Source organism: Vanellus vanellus, assembly GCF_965231255.1.
Source record: "Vanellus vanellus genome assembly, chromosome: 10".
Classification (NCBI taxonomy): Eukaryota; Metazoa; Chordata; class Aves; order Charadriiformes; family Charadriidae; genus Vanellus; species Vanellus vanellus.
Window position 1 is genome coordinate 919,905 of NC_138915.1, and position 15,151 is coordinate 935,055.

General features: G+C 47.9%; 1 protein-coding gene across 2 annotated transcripts in view; it reads left to right on the top strand.

The window, feature by feature from the left end:
* Nucleotides 1-15,151, top strand: part of ENOX2 (ecto-NOX disulfide-thiol exchanger 2) — a gene marked incomplete at its 5' end in the record, with an annotated part of 61,560 nt that overhangs the window by 15,758 nt on the left and 30,651 nt on the right. For both annotated transcript variants that reach the window (XM_082488145.1, XM_082488146.1), the window contains 3 exons: nucleotides 980-1,123; nucleotides 5,405-5,536; nucleotides 10,812-10,967. In XM_082488145.1, coding sequence (XP_082344271.1) covers nucleotides 980-1,123; nucleotides 5,405-5,536; nucleotides 10,812-10,967 — 432 coding nt within the window. The remainder of the gene's footprint in view (nucleotides 1-979; nucleotides 1,124-5,404; nucleotides 5,537-10,811; nucleotides 10,968-15,151) is intronic.

Here is a 15,151-nt window from a genome sequence, read left to right on the forward strand (position 1 = left end):
ACCTTCTTAACTGTTCTGGTTTTATATCTTCACCTTAGAGTTACTTACTTTGTATGGGTCAATCTGAATTTATTCTTGAGTAAACCTAACTCGTCGGTACATCTGCTCTATTCTCAATAACAAATTCTGAGCAACAGAACTCAAAACGTTCTGGTTTTGAGTGCTGTGGTTCTCAAAACGAGTGTCTGGAGGCACTGCCAGTGTCTCCTGCGGTCTCGCCAGGCTGCGCCCAGCGGGTGGTGATGGGGTGGCTGAGGACTGACAGAGTGGGGATCGGAGGCAAGTGGGTGCCCGCAGAGGAAAGCCTGTTCCTGTGCTGCGGGGCAGGGGAGGGGGAACTTGAGCCCTGAAGCTGGAGAAGTTTGTCTGGACTCTGATAGTGGATCCATCATGTGACTGAGGAGGAGTTTGGTCCAGTCGGCTGGGTCTGTGAGCTCCCCTCTTCGGGGGCGCGTGTTGCAGAGCACCCTTCCTCTGCTGCGAAGGGGGGCAACTGCTTGCCGGACTCCTTGAATAAAAATTACAATAGCACCTTATGGTTTTGAAGATCATCTGACGTGCCTTGTTTTTTGCTAGGAAATAATTCCAGGTGAATTCTTAACTGGTGACAAATTGGGTGAAACTTAAGTAACTGTTAGAAATATATTCCTGGATGGGAAGAAATAGAAAAAAATTCTGACCTCTGAGTTTCCAGACGCGAAATATTGTACAACACAGGGGAGATGCACCCCTGGTTTACAGTATCAAACACTTTTATTTGTGTGGGTGTTGGGATTAATGTTTGTGAGTAATATTTTAAAGTGGTGTCAGTGCCACATTAGGATCAGGTCTAGCTGGGGGCAGTAAGCAGGAGGCACAATTCCTCCAGGGACCTGAAGGGCTGCTCGTACCTGGGACTGGGCGTTTCTCTTATTACTGTGATCCTGAAGCATCGCAAACCAATTTAAAGAACATCCCTGAGTGTATTTTTCTCTTTTAGGCTTAAACCACCTGTCCTTTGATCCTGCCAGCAACAGCAAGTCTGTGCAGTTCGGCAGCGCTGCCAGCCCGCGGGTGTCGGAAAGCCCGGCCGAGAATGGAAGCGATCCGGGCAAGAAGAGGAAGAGAACAAATGTTCTTCCAGGTGAGCCGAGTAGCAGCTCGGTGGCTGGCAATAGCCAAGGCATCCACATAAGCGCGGACCGAACCCAGCTGCTAGGCTGAGGTGTTAATGCAGAAGGTGGCCAGATGGCAATGGAGCTGCGGTCTGGCACTGCTTGTGGTCAGACCGGTGTTTGTGGTTCCATGCTTGCATGGCTTTGGGTGAGGGCTCATTGCTGTTTCTGTGCAAAACAAAGGTGACTTTTGTATTGTGGTTTTTTTTTGTTTTTTTTTTTAGCATTGTGGAATCTCTATGCCTGTCTCAATAGGTTTCTTCTATTTTTCTAATTGGACAATATCTCAATATTAGCAGCTTTCTGGTAGAGGCTACCAGAGGCAGTGGTGCCATTCTGCGGCAGGAGGCCATCTCACCGAGGGAAGGTGATGTGCAAAGCTCTTTATTTTTCTCTCTAGATTATCTCTGGAAAGCTTTTTTTTGGTTACAAATGTTTGCCATGTTCACTCTTCCACATCCTCATTTCTTGATGCAACTGAGATGAGTTGCCCTAAGATACCTCCTTGCAGCCAAAGCAGGACTCCCTGTTGTCTCTGATGCAGCCAGCGAGAAGATGGCTTTCTCATCTCCTTGTAGAGGTTTTGTCCAACCATGGAACAAGAAGTAACTGTGATTTCAGTTTTGCAATGTGTAGTGTAATGTGCAACAAAATTGTGATCTCCCTGTTCTGTACCAAGAAGCTATTGAACATCAGGGGAGCCTTGGACGGACAGTCGGGGTGTTTCCCTTGGGATTCAAGTAAAATATTGATGGCATGTGAGTAACTCGCCTTCCAAATAAATGTACCTCGTGCTTGGGCACTGCTCCTGGAGGTGTTGTGCGAAGCAGATGTGGGGCCTGTTCAGAGGAGCAGAAGGAGGAGGATATTGGCAGAAATCTCCTTTGTTCCTCTGGGAAGAAGGTGGTGGGTTTTGCCTCTCGATCAGATGGATCCCAGCTGATGGGAGACTTCGGTTAGTTTGCGAGTGCACCTTGTGGGTGTAGCCACTGGGACTGTCTCTTGCCACAAAGGAGGCATCTAGGACTGTTGGAAGTTGGTAGGGTCAGGAGTTTTTGGTCCTTTTGTTATTTTGTGTGTTTCCTTTATACACCTGGAGGTCCTAAAATGTCTCAAGTGCCTCTTGCGTATGATGGATCTGCAGGCAAGCTGTGTTTCCCCTGTGCTGGATTGTCTCAGTGAAGATCCACTTCTTAAATATCAAAATCTGATCATTACTGTCAGGGATGGTGAATATCCAGGTTCTTCAGGCTGAGCCTTGCAGCGCAGTCTAACAGGACGACTTCCAGCACCCTGACCCCACTGGCAGGGTTTCTGCTGTGGGGCAGCCTTGGAGAGGGCTGTGGGTTGGTCTGGCACAGCCTTCAGCTGCCCACATTGTGATCCCGCAATCAAAATGTTGTTTTCATTTGAGCATGTGAACGCAGAGGTGTGAGACCAGGACCGTGCACAACATGAATAACACGCAGTGATCTTATTTGTTGAATACTACATACGGTTCTGGACGAGGACGGGTATGCTTGGGGTAGGTAGATGGAGCACTGTTTTCCTTGTTGCCCCGGTGCAGTCTCTTCTGGGCAGGCGCTTACCGGGCAGCGGGGGAGCTCACAACTCTTCACCCCTGTGCAGTGGGATGATCTGTGGTCTCACTGCATTGCTGCCTTCTCCGGGGTATTCTGGCTTTCATGTTGGTACTTCCTTTTTTAATCTTTGATTTCGTGTCATAGAATCACAGAATGGTTTAGGTTGGAAGGGACCTTGAAGACCATCTCGTTCCACCCCTTGCCCCGGGCAGGGCCACCTCCCCCCAGCCCAGGTTGCTCCCAGCCCCGTCCAACCTGGCTGTGAACACCTCCAGGGATGGGGCAGCCACAGCTCCTCGGGGCACCCTGCGCCAGGGGCTCACCGCCCGCACAGTTAGAAATTTCTTCCTCATATCTCATCTCAATCTCCCCTCTTCCAGTTTAAAACTCATTTCTTTGCTTTAAACTAGCAAATGCCAACTCAGTAATCCCATTTCTCTTCTTCGGTATCCTCTGTTCCTCCCTCTTCGTGCCTGACCTGGTAGCCTGTGCGCTCTCACGTTGACAGACGGATGGTGATAAATAAGTTCAGACTTGTCCCAGTTCTCCTGAAACAAAGGAGTTACAAAACTGGGACAGGTTGACACTGATTTTTTTTCAGGAGAGATGGGCCATAGGTCGCAAGAGCTGATTGTTTGAAACACAACCGAGGGAGATGCTGTATGTAAGTAGATAATGCTGAGGATTAGGGATTTATAAAAGTCCAAAAGGAACTAAATTTGTTTGCATTGTTATGCTGAGGCAAAATGGATGTTCTCGTGCATGTTTTTCCCACCTAAAAAGCAGTGGGTGAGCACGTTGTCGTAATAAAAAGCAAGTTAGTGAGATCTGTTGAATTCACAACAGTGTTACTGCCTCTAATCGGTGAACAAACACTGTAATTAAGCACCCATTTGCTGCACTCGCCGGCTGTGATGTGCGGTAGATCCTGTCTGTTGTGTTGCCATCTATCTAACTATATTGCAACACCTTGCTATGAACCTAGAATAGTCAGTCTGATTCCAAAAACCACGCTTGAAGTTAGATTTCATCATTGAGAGCGAGAGCTGAGTTTTCGCTTTTTGGGGGTGTAGTATGTTCTTCTTTTCGCGGTGTTTTAATTCATATTTGACTTGCTTAAGTCTGCTGACTACTGAGCATCAGGTCTGAGTGATTTCAAAGACTGTTCTGTTTTCCCCCCACCAATGAGATCTGTCAGATAAGGGAAAAAATAGAGGTGTGCACATGGTATTTTGTACACAGGTTAACTCCAGTGCAGGCACCGGGCTGATGTGTAGGGCTTGGCTTGTGGGAACAGTGTAACGGGTGATTTGTTTGTCCTGCACAGGGTGGTGGGACTGGCAGTGACGGGAGGGGAAGGTGAAGTCAAGGCTGGGGGGGGTTGGCCTTGGCAGCGCTTCACTTGTTGAGCTTTGGGAGATGAGGGTTTTGGAGATGGCCCAAGGGATACGTGGGGTTGGGTGTTGGTGGAGGGAAGCTTCTCACCGGGGTGTAGAGGTGGCATCTTGGGAAGGTGAACTCATCTCTTGTCCCCTCTCTGAGGCCAAGAAGAGAGGAGTGGTGGAATGAAGTGGGAAATGGAAATTCTGAATCATTCAATCACACGGTGAGATAAATGGTCAATAAATTTCCTCCTGCTGGCGTGTTCTGGAGAGCTTCAGGAGAGCTTTGTGAGTCCGTGCACTAGGTTGTGTCCTGGGTTATACAAGAGGGGGGAATATCAACTCTGCCGAGTTTCAGGTTAGAGCTGCCAAGTTTTTCATACAGCTTCAGTCAGTAACACTGTTGATGTCCGTCCCCCCCACTCCCCTCTGTTGTTGAAGCCAGATTTTTTTCAAACAAGCATTTGTTACTTTTTTCCTGTGCAGAGTTAACCTTGCGCTAAGCTGCTTTTTTTTTTTCCCTTTTTGAAATCAGATATTTTTGCACTTGGGCACCTCAAGTTAAAACCTGTGCAAACAAAAAGAAGGAGCATGTGTCTTGGTGGTAAATGGAAGTAAACAGTTAGAGGCATGGGTGACCCAGCTAAATCATTGAAGATTTGAATGCTTAATTAAGCCACATGTTTGTCTAATGTTAATGGTTCCACCTGGATTGCCGGATAATGCTGCAAACCTTGAGTAAATGACACCGGTGCTGCTGCTGTCAGCAGTGTGATGTTGGTCTTTGCTTCGTTTCCCCTTTTAGCATTTAAGAGAAACATCTTTGGATGGTAGTGGAAGTACTCTGCTGGAACAGACTGCCATCTCTGTTAAATTCAGTGCAATTGTGACAATTTATACCCGCTGAATGTTTGTCCTTTGTTCGAACCAAAGCGTGCCCCTTGCCTTTAATCAGTGTTCCTTTAAGGCCCCTTAGAGGTGTTGATTGTAGTGGATAAACCATCATTTATTCAGCTGCTCTTGGAAGGCAGTTTTTTCGTAGTCCTTGCTTCTGTAAAACCTCATCTGCTTGAGAGGGACAGAACTGGTTGTTGTTATTATTATTATTATTATTATTATTATTATTATTATTATTATTATTATTATTATTTGGCTCTTTCCTATATATTAGGTTCAAGTCTGGTTTGGATGCTGATACTGCAGAGCCTTGCTGGGCAACGTTTGCTCTGCAGAAGGGTTAAGATATGCGCTAAGCTCTTCATCCCTTTTTTTTTCCTTTCGGCAGATGGTGGCAGAAATCTAAGCCTCGACTCCATTCCGATGGGCTTGCCAATGTCTGACCCAGCTGCCTGGACCACTGCGATGAACAACCTGGGGATGGCTCCCATGGGGATGACAGGACAGCCCCTCCTGCCTGGTACGTCAGCTCTGCCAGGCTGTGCCCAGCTTTTCTTTCAAACACGTTTTTGGGAAGAACCTATTTCAGTTGAGTTAGATAAATGCCTGCTGTGTACAGAAAGCATTAATAAGTTGTGTTTGAAATGTGTTAATGTCTGCAAGTGATTTATTTAGAGGCCAGTGTGTTAAAGCCGATTTCAGAGGAAATGAGAATACATGTGTTTTGATGCAAACAATGCTTATTGTGGGGTGCTTCTAGATACTCTGCAGTGGACCAGCAGAAGGAGGGTCCCACGCAGAGCTCAGGAAACCAGTGATATCAAGTAACACATTATTCTACGCTCAACTGGAACTGCTTAAAAGAAAGGATGGGAGGGAGATGAAGAGGAAAGCAATAGGGCAGTAAAATGGATATGGCAAAAATTAATGGAGGCTTCTGCTCCAGAAATCACCTCCTTGCGGTCCGTAATACATGTGCGTGGGTGAGTCATCCTGTCCAGGGCTTGTTCAAGAGCTCCTGTAGGAGCTGTGCTGTACCTGGTTTCTCAGCAGTGCAAGATGCCCATATGTCGAACTCCTGAAATGAAATTACTGTTTCAGTGCTTCACTGCACTAAGTGCTTGAGAAGGATGCTGTGTCCTGCCTGAATAATTGCCTGCTCACCTGGGGAGGGAGTGCCTCTGTTGGCAGCACTCTACAATCCTATTTCTGCTCCTGTGGCATTGAGCAGATAGTTTGCTGTGCAGCTGATACTATATTTAACTAACAGAATCACTTGAGTCGCCGTAAGTTTTGCATGCAGTCTGTAGTCTTCTGGCCCCCAGGCCTTGTTTCACACTTGTCTTTGTTGTAGGGGGAGTGTTCCCAAGTCATTCTCCTGCTCACATGCTTCTGTCAGGTAAAAATGGATGGAAGTCTGCCCTAGGAGAGCACACAAGTTTGAAGCCAGTCTCGTTCCCTGCTGTAAGAGTGGGGCAAGGCTTCTGAGTGATGCTGGGTTTGATCCTTTTTTTTTTGATCAGGAGGTCTGCACCCAACACAAACAACTCGGAATGTTTTAGAAGGAGCAGAATATTTTTTTCTGATGTGGCTGCAGGAGAGCAGGGTGCTCTGGTGAATATGGATCCGTTCCCAAGCACAGCGATGGTCTGAAGTTCAGACCAGTTGTACTTATAGTATCTATGAAAGTTGAGAGATCATGGAAGCTTGATGGGCTTTGGGCTTGATTTTTGCTGACAGCTAGGTGGGACTAAAGTTTCACGTCACAGTAAAAACATCTCAAAAACGCTTGAGAATTTACCAGCCAATTTCTGTTCCTACAGATGAAGTAAAGTGTATAGTTGTGAGATGCTTTAAGAGGACCTCAATGTCTAAAATGAATGCACAGCACCTCTCACTCCATCCAGCTACTGCCAGCTTTGCATAAAAAAAGTTATCACAGCTTCCAGCAAAAAGTACCGGCCAGCCTGCTGCTTTTGAACTCTTTAGTGTCCTTGAGGACTTTTTTTTCCTTCTTTTTTTGTTTTTAAAAAATGGAGACTGGCTTTTCCGGATCTGCTTCTTAAGCCTTTTGGATGCTGGCCTGTCACCATGGGCTCAGCTCCTTAACAGAAGCAGCGGGTCTCTGCGCAAGCCGGAGAGTTGTCTTGGACACTACTGGTTGAGCAATAAAGTGGGGTTCACCACAAATCCGACAACCACGGGCCCTGTTTGCCCTTGCATACACACTTTCTACTTTTCAGTATAACGTGATGGTTCATTACCCTGCTCGTTCTTTTGCTTCTGATAATTGTATTCATTCGCGCTTTTATAAAGCTGTAAGTCAGAGAAACACCCGTCTTGGCTTTCTCCTCCCTCGGGTTCCCCAAGCTCTTCTGTTACCCGCATTAAGGATTTTCTCTGATTGGCGTCCGTGCCCGTTGCCGTCAGCTAACCTTGAGGCAGTAACAGATTACCAGGACAAGGTGAGACTGCTCTCGTTGGTGTGGATAATTATAAAATGTGAAGGGCTTGAATTTAGAGGCTGGCAAAAGTTGTAACAGTGGGTTCGCTCGCCTGTCCTTGACACGTGGCAGACAGTCCAGGGTGACCCCCGGCACCTCTGGCTGTAGGGCTGTGGCAAGAACAGCCACCACCCTGCCAAGGATGGTGGGGAGGTGGCTGAGACGCACCCTGTTTTGCCCCGCTTGCCACCAGCACTGAGGTCATACCTGTATCAAACCATGCTGGAGAGACGGGTGGCATCTTGGACTCTAACACATGGACGTTTTGAACAGTCTCTGCGTTTCCAGCAGATCACTGTTGCTCCATATCTCCCGTCCCCCGTGCTGTCTCAGCAGTGAGAGCTTTGGCTATTCCTCTTCCTTCCAGTTGCTCTTGATAGGCAGCAGTGGGCAAGGTCCAGATCGCTCCCCGCTGGCATTTTGGGGTACAGCTCTAGGGAGATGAAGAGTTTCTTTACCATCTCAAGAGTGCTTTTAACAGGAGGGTACCAAGGCTGTGCGTCGCAGGGCACAGGCTGTGGAGAGCCAGTGTCCTGGGGTTGCTTCTGTGCTGCTTGGAGGAGTACTTGAGGGCCTGCTGCGGTACCTGCGGCATGCCACGGGCTGGCTGGCCCAGACCAGTGTTTGTGGGACTGGTCTAATGCTTCACAGCTGGGATTGAGTTTACTGGCAGAGATGTTGCCGTAAGGGAAGGAAGTAATGAGCATCCCAGCCTAAACCTAGGAAATCCGGAAGATGCGTTGGTAAGGCCAGGATGCTGGTTTTGGTGAGCATCCTTCAGCCCTTCAGGAAAGGGTCTATCCCGCGCTTGTTGCGCTTCAGTTTGCCTCCGGTGCCATACCTTTGTCGCAGGTTGGGTGGGGATGTTACTTGCTCAGCACCAAGTCCTGCAATTTTTCTGCAGCCACCTCACATCTTCAGTCAGTTTTGTCACTGAAGGTCACAGCCATCCACGAGGTGACCTTCATCTCAGACCTCAATGCAGCGATACGGGAATTGAAACTGCGGAGATCTGGGATGGAGTAGCCTCTCCTCATCCTCTCTTCCCTGCTCCGAGCCTGTGAGCCAAGCCCCAGCTCCGAAGGCTCTGTGCCCCGACACAGCAGTTGCTCAGGTGTAGCCTCCATCACTCAGGCCAGCCCTTGGCCTTCCCTACAGCCCATTTCCTCTGGGAACATGTGCGCAGTGTGTTTCAGGGAGTCGTGTAGCACCGTCACAGGGAGCAGTAAGGCCGCCTGTGCTGTGGAATGGGGTCTGGCTAAGGATAGACTTGCATCATTTTTAAATATTTGTTTCAAGGCAAGCGAAAAAGCTATTTAGCTGAAAACAATGCTGTCTGCCTGATATCTTTGACAGTATCATCTCTGAAATCTGATGCAGAATTTTAATATTTAAACTGTAACTTCAATGTCACGCTTTCCAAGCTAGGTGTCATAGCTGGCCACGGACCAACGGACATACCTCATAAGGATACAATTCACGCGTATCCCTACATCCATATTTCGCAGTTGGCTACAGGAGGATTTCTTGTGCCTTCCTCTGAAACGCCTGTTTCATGGCAGAGGATTTGCCTCAGATCTGTGCTTTTACTGTGACTGTTCCTGCGTGACGTAAAACGAACAGCAACACTCGCACCCAGTGGAAGGAAATGCAGGTTCAGCCAGGAAAACAACGTGCATAAGCTGTGTAGAAGTGTAGCCCCAGGTAAAATATTTCAAAATACAATGGAAACCAGCATTCAACTACCAAACTCAAACATCCAATCTGGGCAGCAAAAGATTCTTTCATCAGGGTTACTGTAAGTAGTGGCTGTGAGGAGAGGCGTACAAAAAATATTGTCCTGCCTTAGGGAGATGAATAACATCTGAAACTCTGCCAGCTTAGGATCAAAGGAGAGTGCTGCCTCTGCACCACTCGCTTCTGCCTATTTGTAACTTTTGTCTGTGCCTTGCAAAATTAATTTTATGCGTCTACAGCTGAAAGAGGCAGCCAGGTTCAGAAGCTCTGAAGCGCTCAGGATTGCGTCTTCTGTGGTAGTGTCCTGTGATATTTTGGGATTGCCGAGGTCTTCAGAGCTGTTGCTGCAGAGAGAATCACAGAATCCTGGAATGGTTTGGGTTGGAAGGCACCTTAAAGCCCCCCCCAGTGCCACCCCCTTCCCTGGGCAGGGCCACCTCCCCCCAGCCCAGGTTGCTCCCAGCCCTGTCCAACCCGGCCTTGAACACCCCCAGGGATGGGGCAGCCACAGCTCCTCGGGGCACCCTGCGCCGGGGGCTCACCGCCCACACAAGAAAGAATTTCTTCCTCATATCTCATCTAAATCTACTTTCTTTCAGTGTAAACATGTTCCCCCTCATCCCATCGCTCCCCTCCCTGACCCAGAGTCCCTCCCCAGCTCTCCTGTAGCCCCTTTAGGGACTGGAAGGGGATAGTAGTGGTGGTTCTTCCTGAGATCTCATCCCAGTAGTACCAGCTGGCCCTGATGGTACTGGTTGTCCTTACAGCTTAGCTGCTGACATTCTCAACTCGTGAACCTTCCCAGTGAGCCATCTGAACATGCTGTTGCCATTTTGGTTGCCTGCAGGTATTGCTTCCCCACGGTTCGCAACTTCTGAACAGATCAAATACCCCTCCTTTGACAGCTCTGTTTAGTTTTATTTGACATTGGAGGCAAATCTAAGAGCAAAATCAAAGTAATGTGCTACTTAGGTATAGTCAGAGTGCTAGCCAAAGCCTAGAGACGAGCTAAGCGGGGTAAGGTGTGCGGTGAGGTGTGTGCTTAAACGCTTCTGTGCCTTTTACCCAGAACTATTCTGGCACATCCTCAGCTGCTGGAGTAGGTACACTTGTCTGCTTTGCCAGGTGATGCCCTTAACCCTGTGTCACAGGCTGTCTGCACTACTGAAGTGCTTAATGGAACTTGGACCAGGTTGGGTTTTACACTGTTTCCATATGGCACAGATTTCTTTATACGGCCAATGTAGTACTTGCTGGGGAAGGGCTTGACACTAGAGGGGAGATGGTGTCCGCAGAGTGGAAAAGGAAGTAGTTTATTTGAACAGAGAAAATCTATTTGGCTGAGGTAATCGACAATAGAACAGTTTTTTAAAGTTGTTCTAAGGGCACAAATCTATCTGGTGAGTTGTATTACGATGTTCCCTCTCTGTTGCTGCTTATTCAGCGAATTTTCACTGACACATGTGGGGAGAGTACTCCATTTGCTGTCTGAACAAACAGTTACGGTACGAGTCCAAACCACTACCTGACTGCCTTATTCTCTCCCCCATTTAGATTTTGATCCTGCTCTTGGGATGATGACTGGAATCCCTCCGATCAACCCCATGATGCCAGGCTTGGGGATCGTCCCACCTCCCATCCCTCCGGACATGCCTGCTGTGAAGGAGATCATTCACTGCAAAAGCTGCACTCTCTTCCCACCTAACCCACGTAACTCTCTGTTTATGTTTTTTCCTGTTTCTGTCTGTCTATATAGGAATACCTGTGTGCGTGCGTGTGTGTGTGTGTGTATATACACATAAAAAGAAAAAAATTGTATATGAGAGAAGAGCCATTCCATTGCCTGGAGATCGCGGCTCTGGGGGGAGTCCCCCTGGACTAGATGCTGGCAGGCAGGTGACGGAGCAATCAGAAAAGCCATTTCAGTAAATAGCCTTTTGAGTTGTTAAATTGATAAGGATTGGGGGAGAAAGCGTTCCAGTCCCTGGATATTTGAACTTCATGGTGGGATTCTTGCATGTGTTATTTAAGGCTTCAAGACTGTGAGCTCTCGGAGGTAAGGGGTGGGAGGATCAGCCAGTATGGCCCGTGCTCTGGGTTTTGTGGAATGTGGTGGCAGGAGAGCAGAGGCAGTTGGAAATAGGACAGAAAAATTGAAGAAACGGACAGTCAGGGCTCACCGGGCTGTAGCAAGAAACGAGGATCTCCTTCGAACTAGCTGACTGACCCTTTCTCCTCACTTGTATTATAAAAGCCAGAGGGGGAAGAAACATCATTACCCATCCGTTGGCTGGGCCTGTGCGGGGAGAGAGGAAAGGTGTGAAATAGCCAACAAAATGTAGATGGGGTAGAGATAAGGAGGGGATCTAATTTCCTGGCTTTGGAGGATATCTTTAGCCATTGCTGTTAGAACAGACATTATCGGTTACGTACTTAGCGTCCATTCTGTTCCAGGTCTTTGTTTTAGACTTTGGGATTTTTCTGGCTGAGTGACTTCTTGGTACTTGTATTAATTTCCATTAAAAGTTTCTATATTGTCTTGACTACTTTTTTTTGGTTGTTGTTCAAATCTTACTTTGCCCCCACTTTCTGCTTCAAGCTTAAACGTTTCTATGGTAATCAGTTCCTTCCCTGTTTCTTGTAGGCTCTATATGTGTATTTCTGAAGTCTGTTTTGAAGTGATTACTCACCCAGTTAGGCTTCACCCCCCCCCCCCATTTTGACATACAGGTTCCAGTTCATTTATTGGGAGCTTCAAGTACATTCAAGTCCTTAGAACTTTTCAGAGCAGTTCCTTTAATTTCTTAAAGTTGTTGCTATGAAATAAAAGCCTCTTCAGTTACAAAACCCACAGCAAAAACATTGCCTTTTTAGCGTTTCGTTTTAATTAAAGGGGATCAGCTCGTGGTTGCTCCATCGAGATTATTTGTTTTGGTGCTAGCTGTTCTCCAACATCCTTAATACTTACAAATTACTGCCCCATGGATTTCAAGTGTCACTTCTTATTGGCTTAAGAACTACCTGGTGAAATGTATTGACTTGTCATTTGCAGTATCATTATCAATACAGTTGTTCTTCAGCTTTTATCTGAGAAACTTGATATAGTCACAGAGTTCTTCACAGCGTGATGTATTTTAGAACTTTAAAGTATATTTCTAGTGTTATCCAAATCTTCTCCTTAAGCGCTTTGTTGTCCAAGTAATTTCTGATTTTATCCACGGTATTCTTTTTTCACTATGTCTCACAGAATCCCAGAGTGGTGAGGGCTGGAAGGGCCCTCTGGAGCTCCCCCAGTCCCACCCCCCACCAGAGCAGGGGCACCTCCAGCAGTGGCACAGGACACCTCCAGGCGGGTTTGGAATGGCTCCAGAGTGGGAGACTCCCCCCCTCTCTGGGCAGCTGTGCCAGTGCTCTGCCGCCCCCACAGGAGAGAAGTCCCTCCTCAGGTTGAGATGGGACTTCCGATGGTCAATTTTGTGCGACTGGGTCCCTCCGCACAAGGTGTACTTGCCAGACAGACTTGGGAAATGAGTTAACAGCTTTGATGGCCTTTTTGTCCCCTGGCGAATGGAGCAGGACACCCCTGACTCGATCCACACTTAGTGGGATCCGCAGGAGCTGCACAGAGTCATGGTCCCCTCATCCGCTCTCTGCGGCGTACGGCAGAGCCAGGCAGCAGGTCTCGCGTTAACGCCGGCAACTTGGCAACAGTCGCTCCCTGGGGCTCGGTGTTCCCAAGACCTCTGTGTCCTACTGGCCAGAGCTCTGCTGGCAAACAGGGCTTTGCTCAGCTTGTTATCTTCAGAGAAGAAGAAGTCGGATCCTGTGAGCTGTGCTTACCGCCAGACGAGCAGAGGGTGAGAAGCATTCCACCCCATAAAGCGCTGATGAGAAATTCTCAAGTATAAAATGGGCAGGAATTACAAGCTGGGGAAGGTCGGAATGTAAGTGCCATCAAAGCATGCTTCTCCCTGCAGTGCCTGCACGGCCCAGCCGTGCTGTCGGGTCCCCGCAGAGGTCTGTGCGTCTCTGTCAGCACAGGACAGTCTTGAAATTACCAATGAAAAAACAAGGACTTATTTATTTTCTTTTTTTTTCAGAAGCAGCACTCTTCACTGGAAGTAAGACACTTTTGTTATGTGGAGAAGTTGCGGGAGATGTTCGTAACTGCGTGTCTATATATAATTCAATAGAAGGTGCCAGCAGATGGCCCCCGAGCCTGGGGCGCTCCCGGCAGCGGGAGTCGGGTGCTCGCGTGCCCAGCGTTTTAAATAAAACCCTTGCAATGCTCAGTCTTATTATTTATCTCTTAGTTCACTGTCCCCAGAAGAAAACCTGTCTTACTGTCCTGGAAACAGTTTGCTTTTTTTTTTTGTGTGTGTGTTGGGTTGGTTTTTTTTTTTTTTTTTTTTAAATTAAATACTTGTTGACAAGCCAGTTCAAGAATTTTGAGTGCTGTGTTAGAGGGAAGATGCACTGTTAGTCCCTTCCTGGCCTCTGAACCTGTAATAAAATCGTGCATCTCTCCATGCTTGCAAACAAGTAACCGTCACAGAAATACTCAGACGCTGCTTTTGAGGCACGTGTTCCTCCCAGATTTCTTCTAGCCACAGTCACGGTGGTTTTTTGGCCGAAAGTCTGACTGTGCTGCATAAACTGATCTCCCTCCGGGTGCTCCTGGCACATCTCCTCCTGCGCCCCTTCTCCCGTGTGTGTACTCTCCGTACTCTCCCTTTCCCGTCTGTCGGGGCTGCCGGCGTTTCTTGGTGCTGCGGATCGCTTCCAGTGGCGGTTTCTCTGCTTTGAAGACCTTTTCTCTCTCCTTTTTGTAACAAATTGGCTCTTGGCTTCATCCAGACCTGTGCGGTTCTGTCCTCGGCTGTGGGAGATGTGCTCGGTCCTGTTTCCTCGGGACTTTTGTCCTCTTCTGGTTCTCCTGCTGCTTTAATCCCTCCTTCAGTGTGGCCCTGCGAATGGATGCAGTCTGAAATGTTAATTCCTGGCAAATATCTCTCAGGGATATTTGCCAGGGGGGGAAATTTCTCTTCCTCTGAGCCAATCTAGCAGAAAACATTAGAAGAGAAGAACTCTGTTATGGTTTGAGGAACCTACAACAATTTATTGTTTAGAGAATTATTCTCTCACCCCATGACACCTCCATACCCGGGAAGGGGAATTGGGAAAAAACAAGGAAACCTGAGGGCTGAAATATAAACAGATTTCATAGAATAAGACCAGATAATTAACATTAATAACACTAAAGAGCCAATATTGATCCGGATGCCAATATAAATCCCCAGGGATTACCCCCAGCCCGTTCCATCGGTAGGAGCCGGGCGCTCCCAGCAGTGACAGCCCATGGGGGACCCTGCGAGCGCTGCGGCTGCGGGAGGAAGGGAAGGGCTCCGGGCTGCGGCACCGGGGCGAGGAGTTCTCATGGCGGCAGCCGTCACGGGGGAGAGAGAACTCCTCAGCGAACGTTCTGATTGATACGGAATGGGCCGTTCACGGTATGAACTAACCCTGTTGGGCAGCGTGGGCCGAGCGCCCACATCTCGCTCCTCCTCATCCCCGCACCCGGCGAGCTCGGAAACACCGAGACCCTGAAACCCGCACCCCATCGCTGGCTGTAAAGTCAATATTTTCACCAGTTCAGACATTGGAGTCTTCTAAAAGTACAGTTTTCCCAAACATTAGAAGAGACTTTACTGCAAAGTAAAATTACTGAAAGAGAAATTAGTCCTGTGTTGCTCAAACCAGGACAAACTCCTATTCCTGTTACTTTGCTAAAGGGTTAAAAACGTATTTTTTTTGCAAAATGCAGATAGTCTGGGTTCAGCACCCTCTGTTACAGCTGTTGTCTTGTGTTTCATGTATGTATTACAGACCTAACG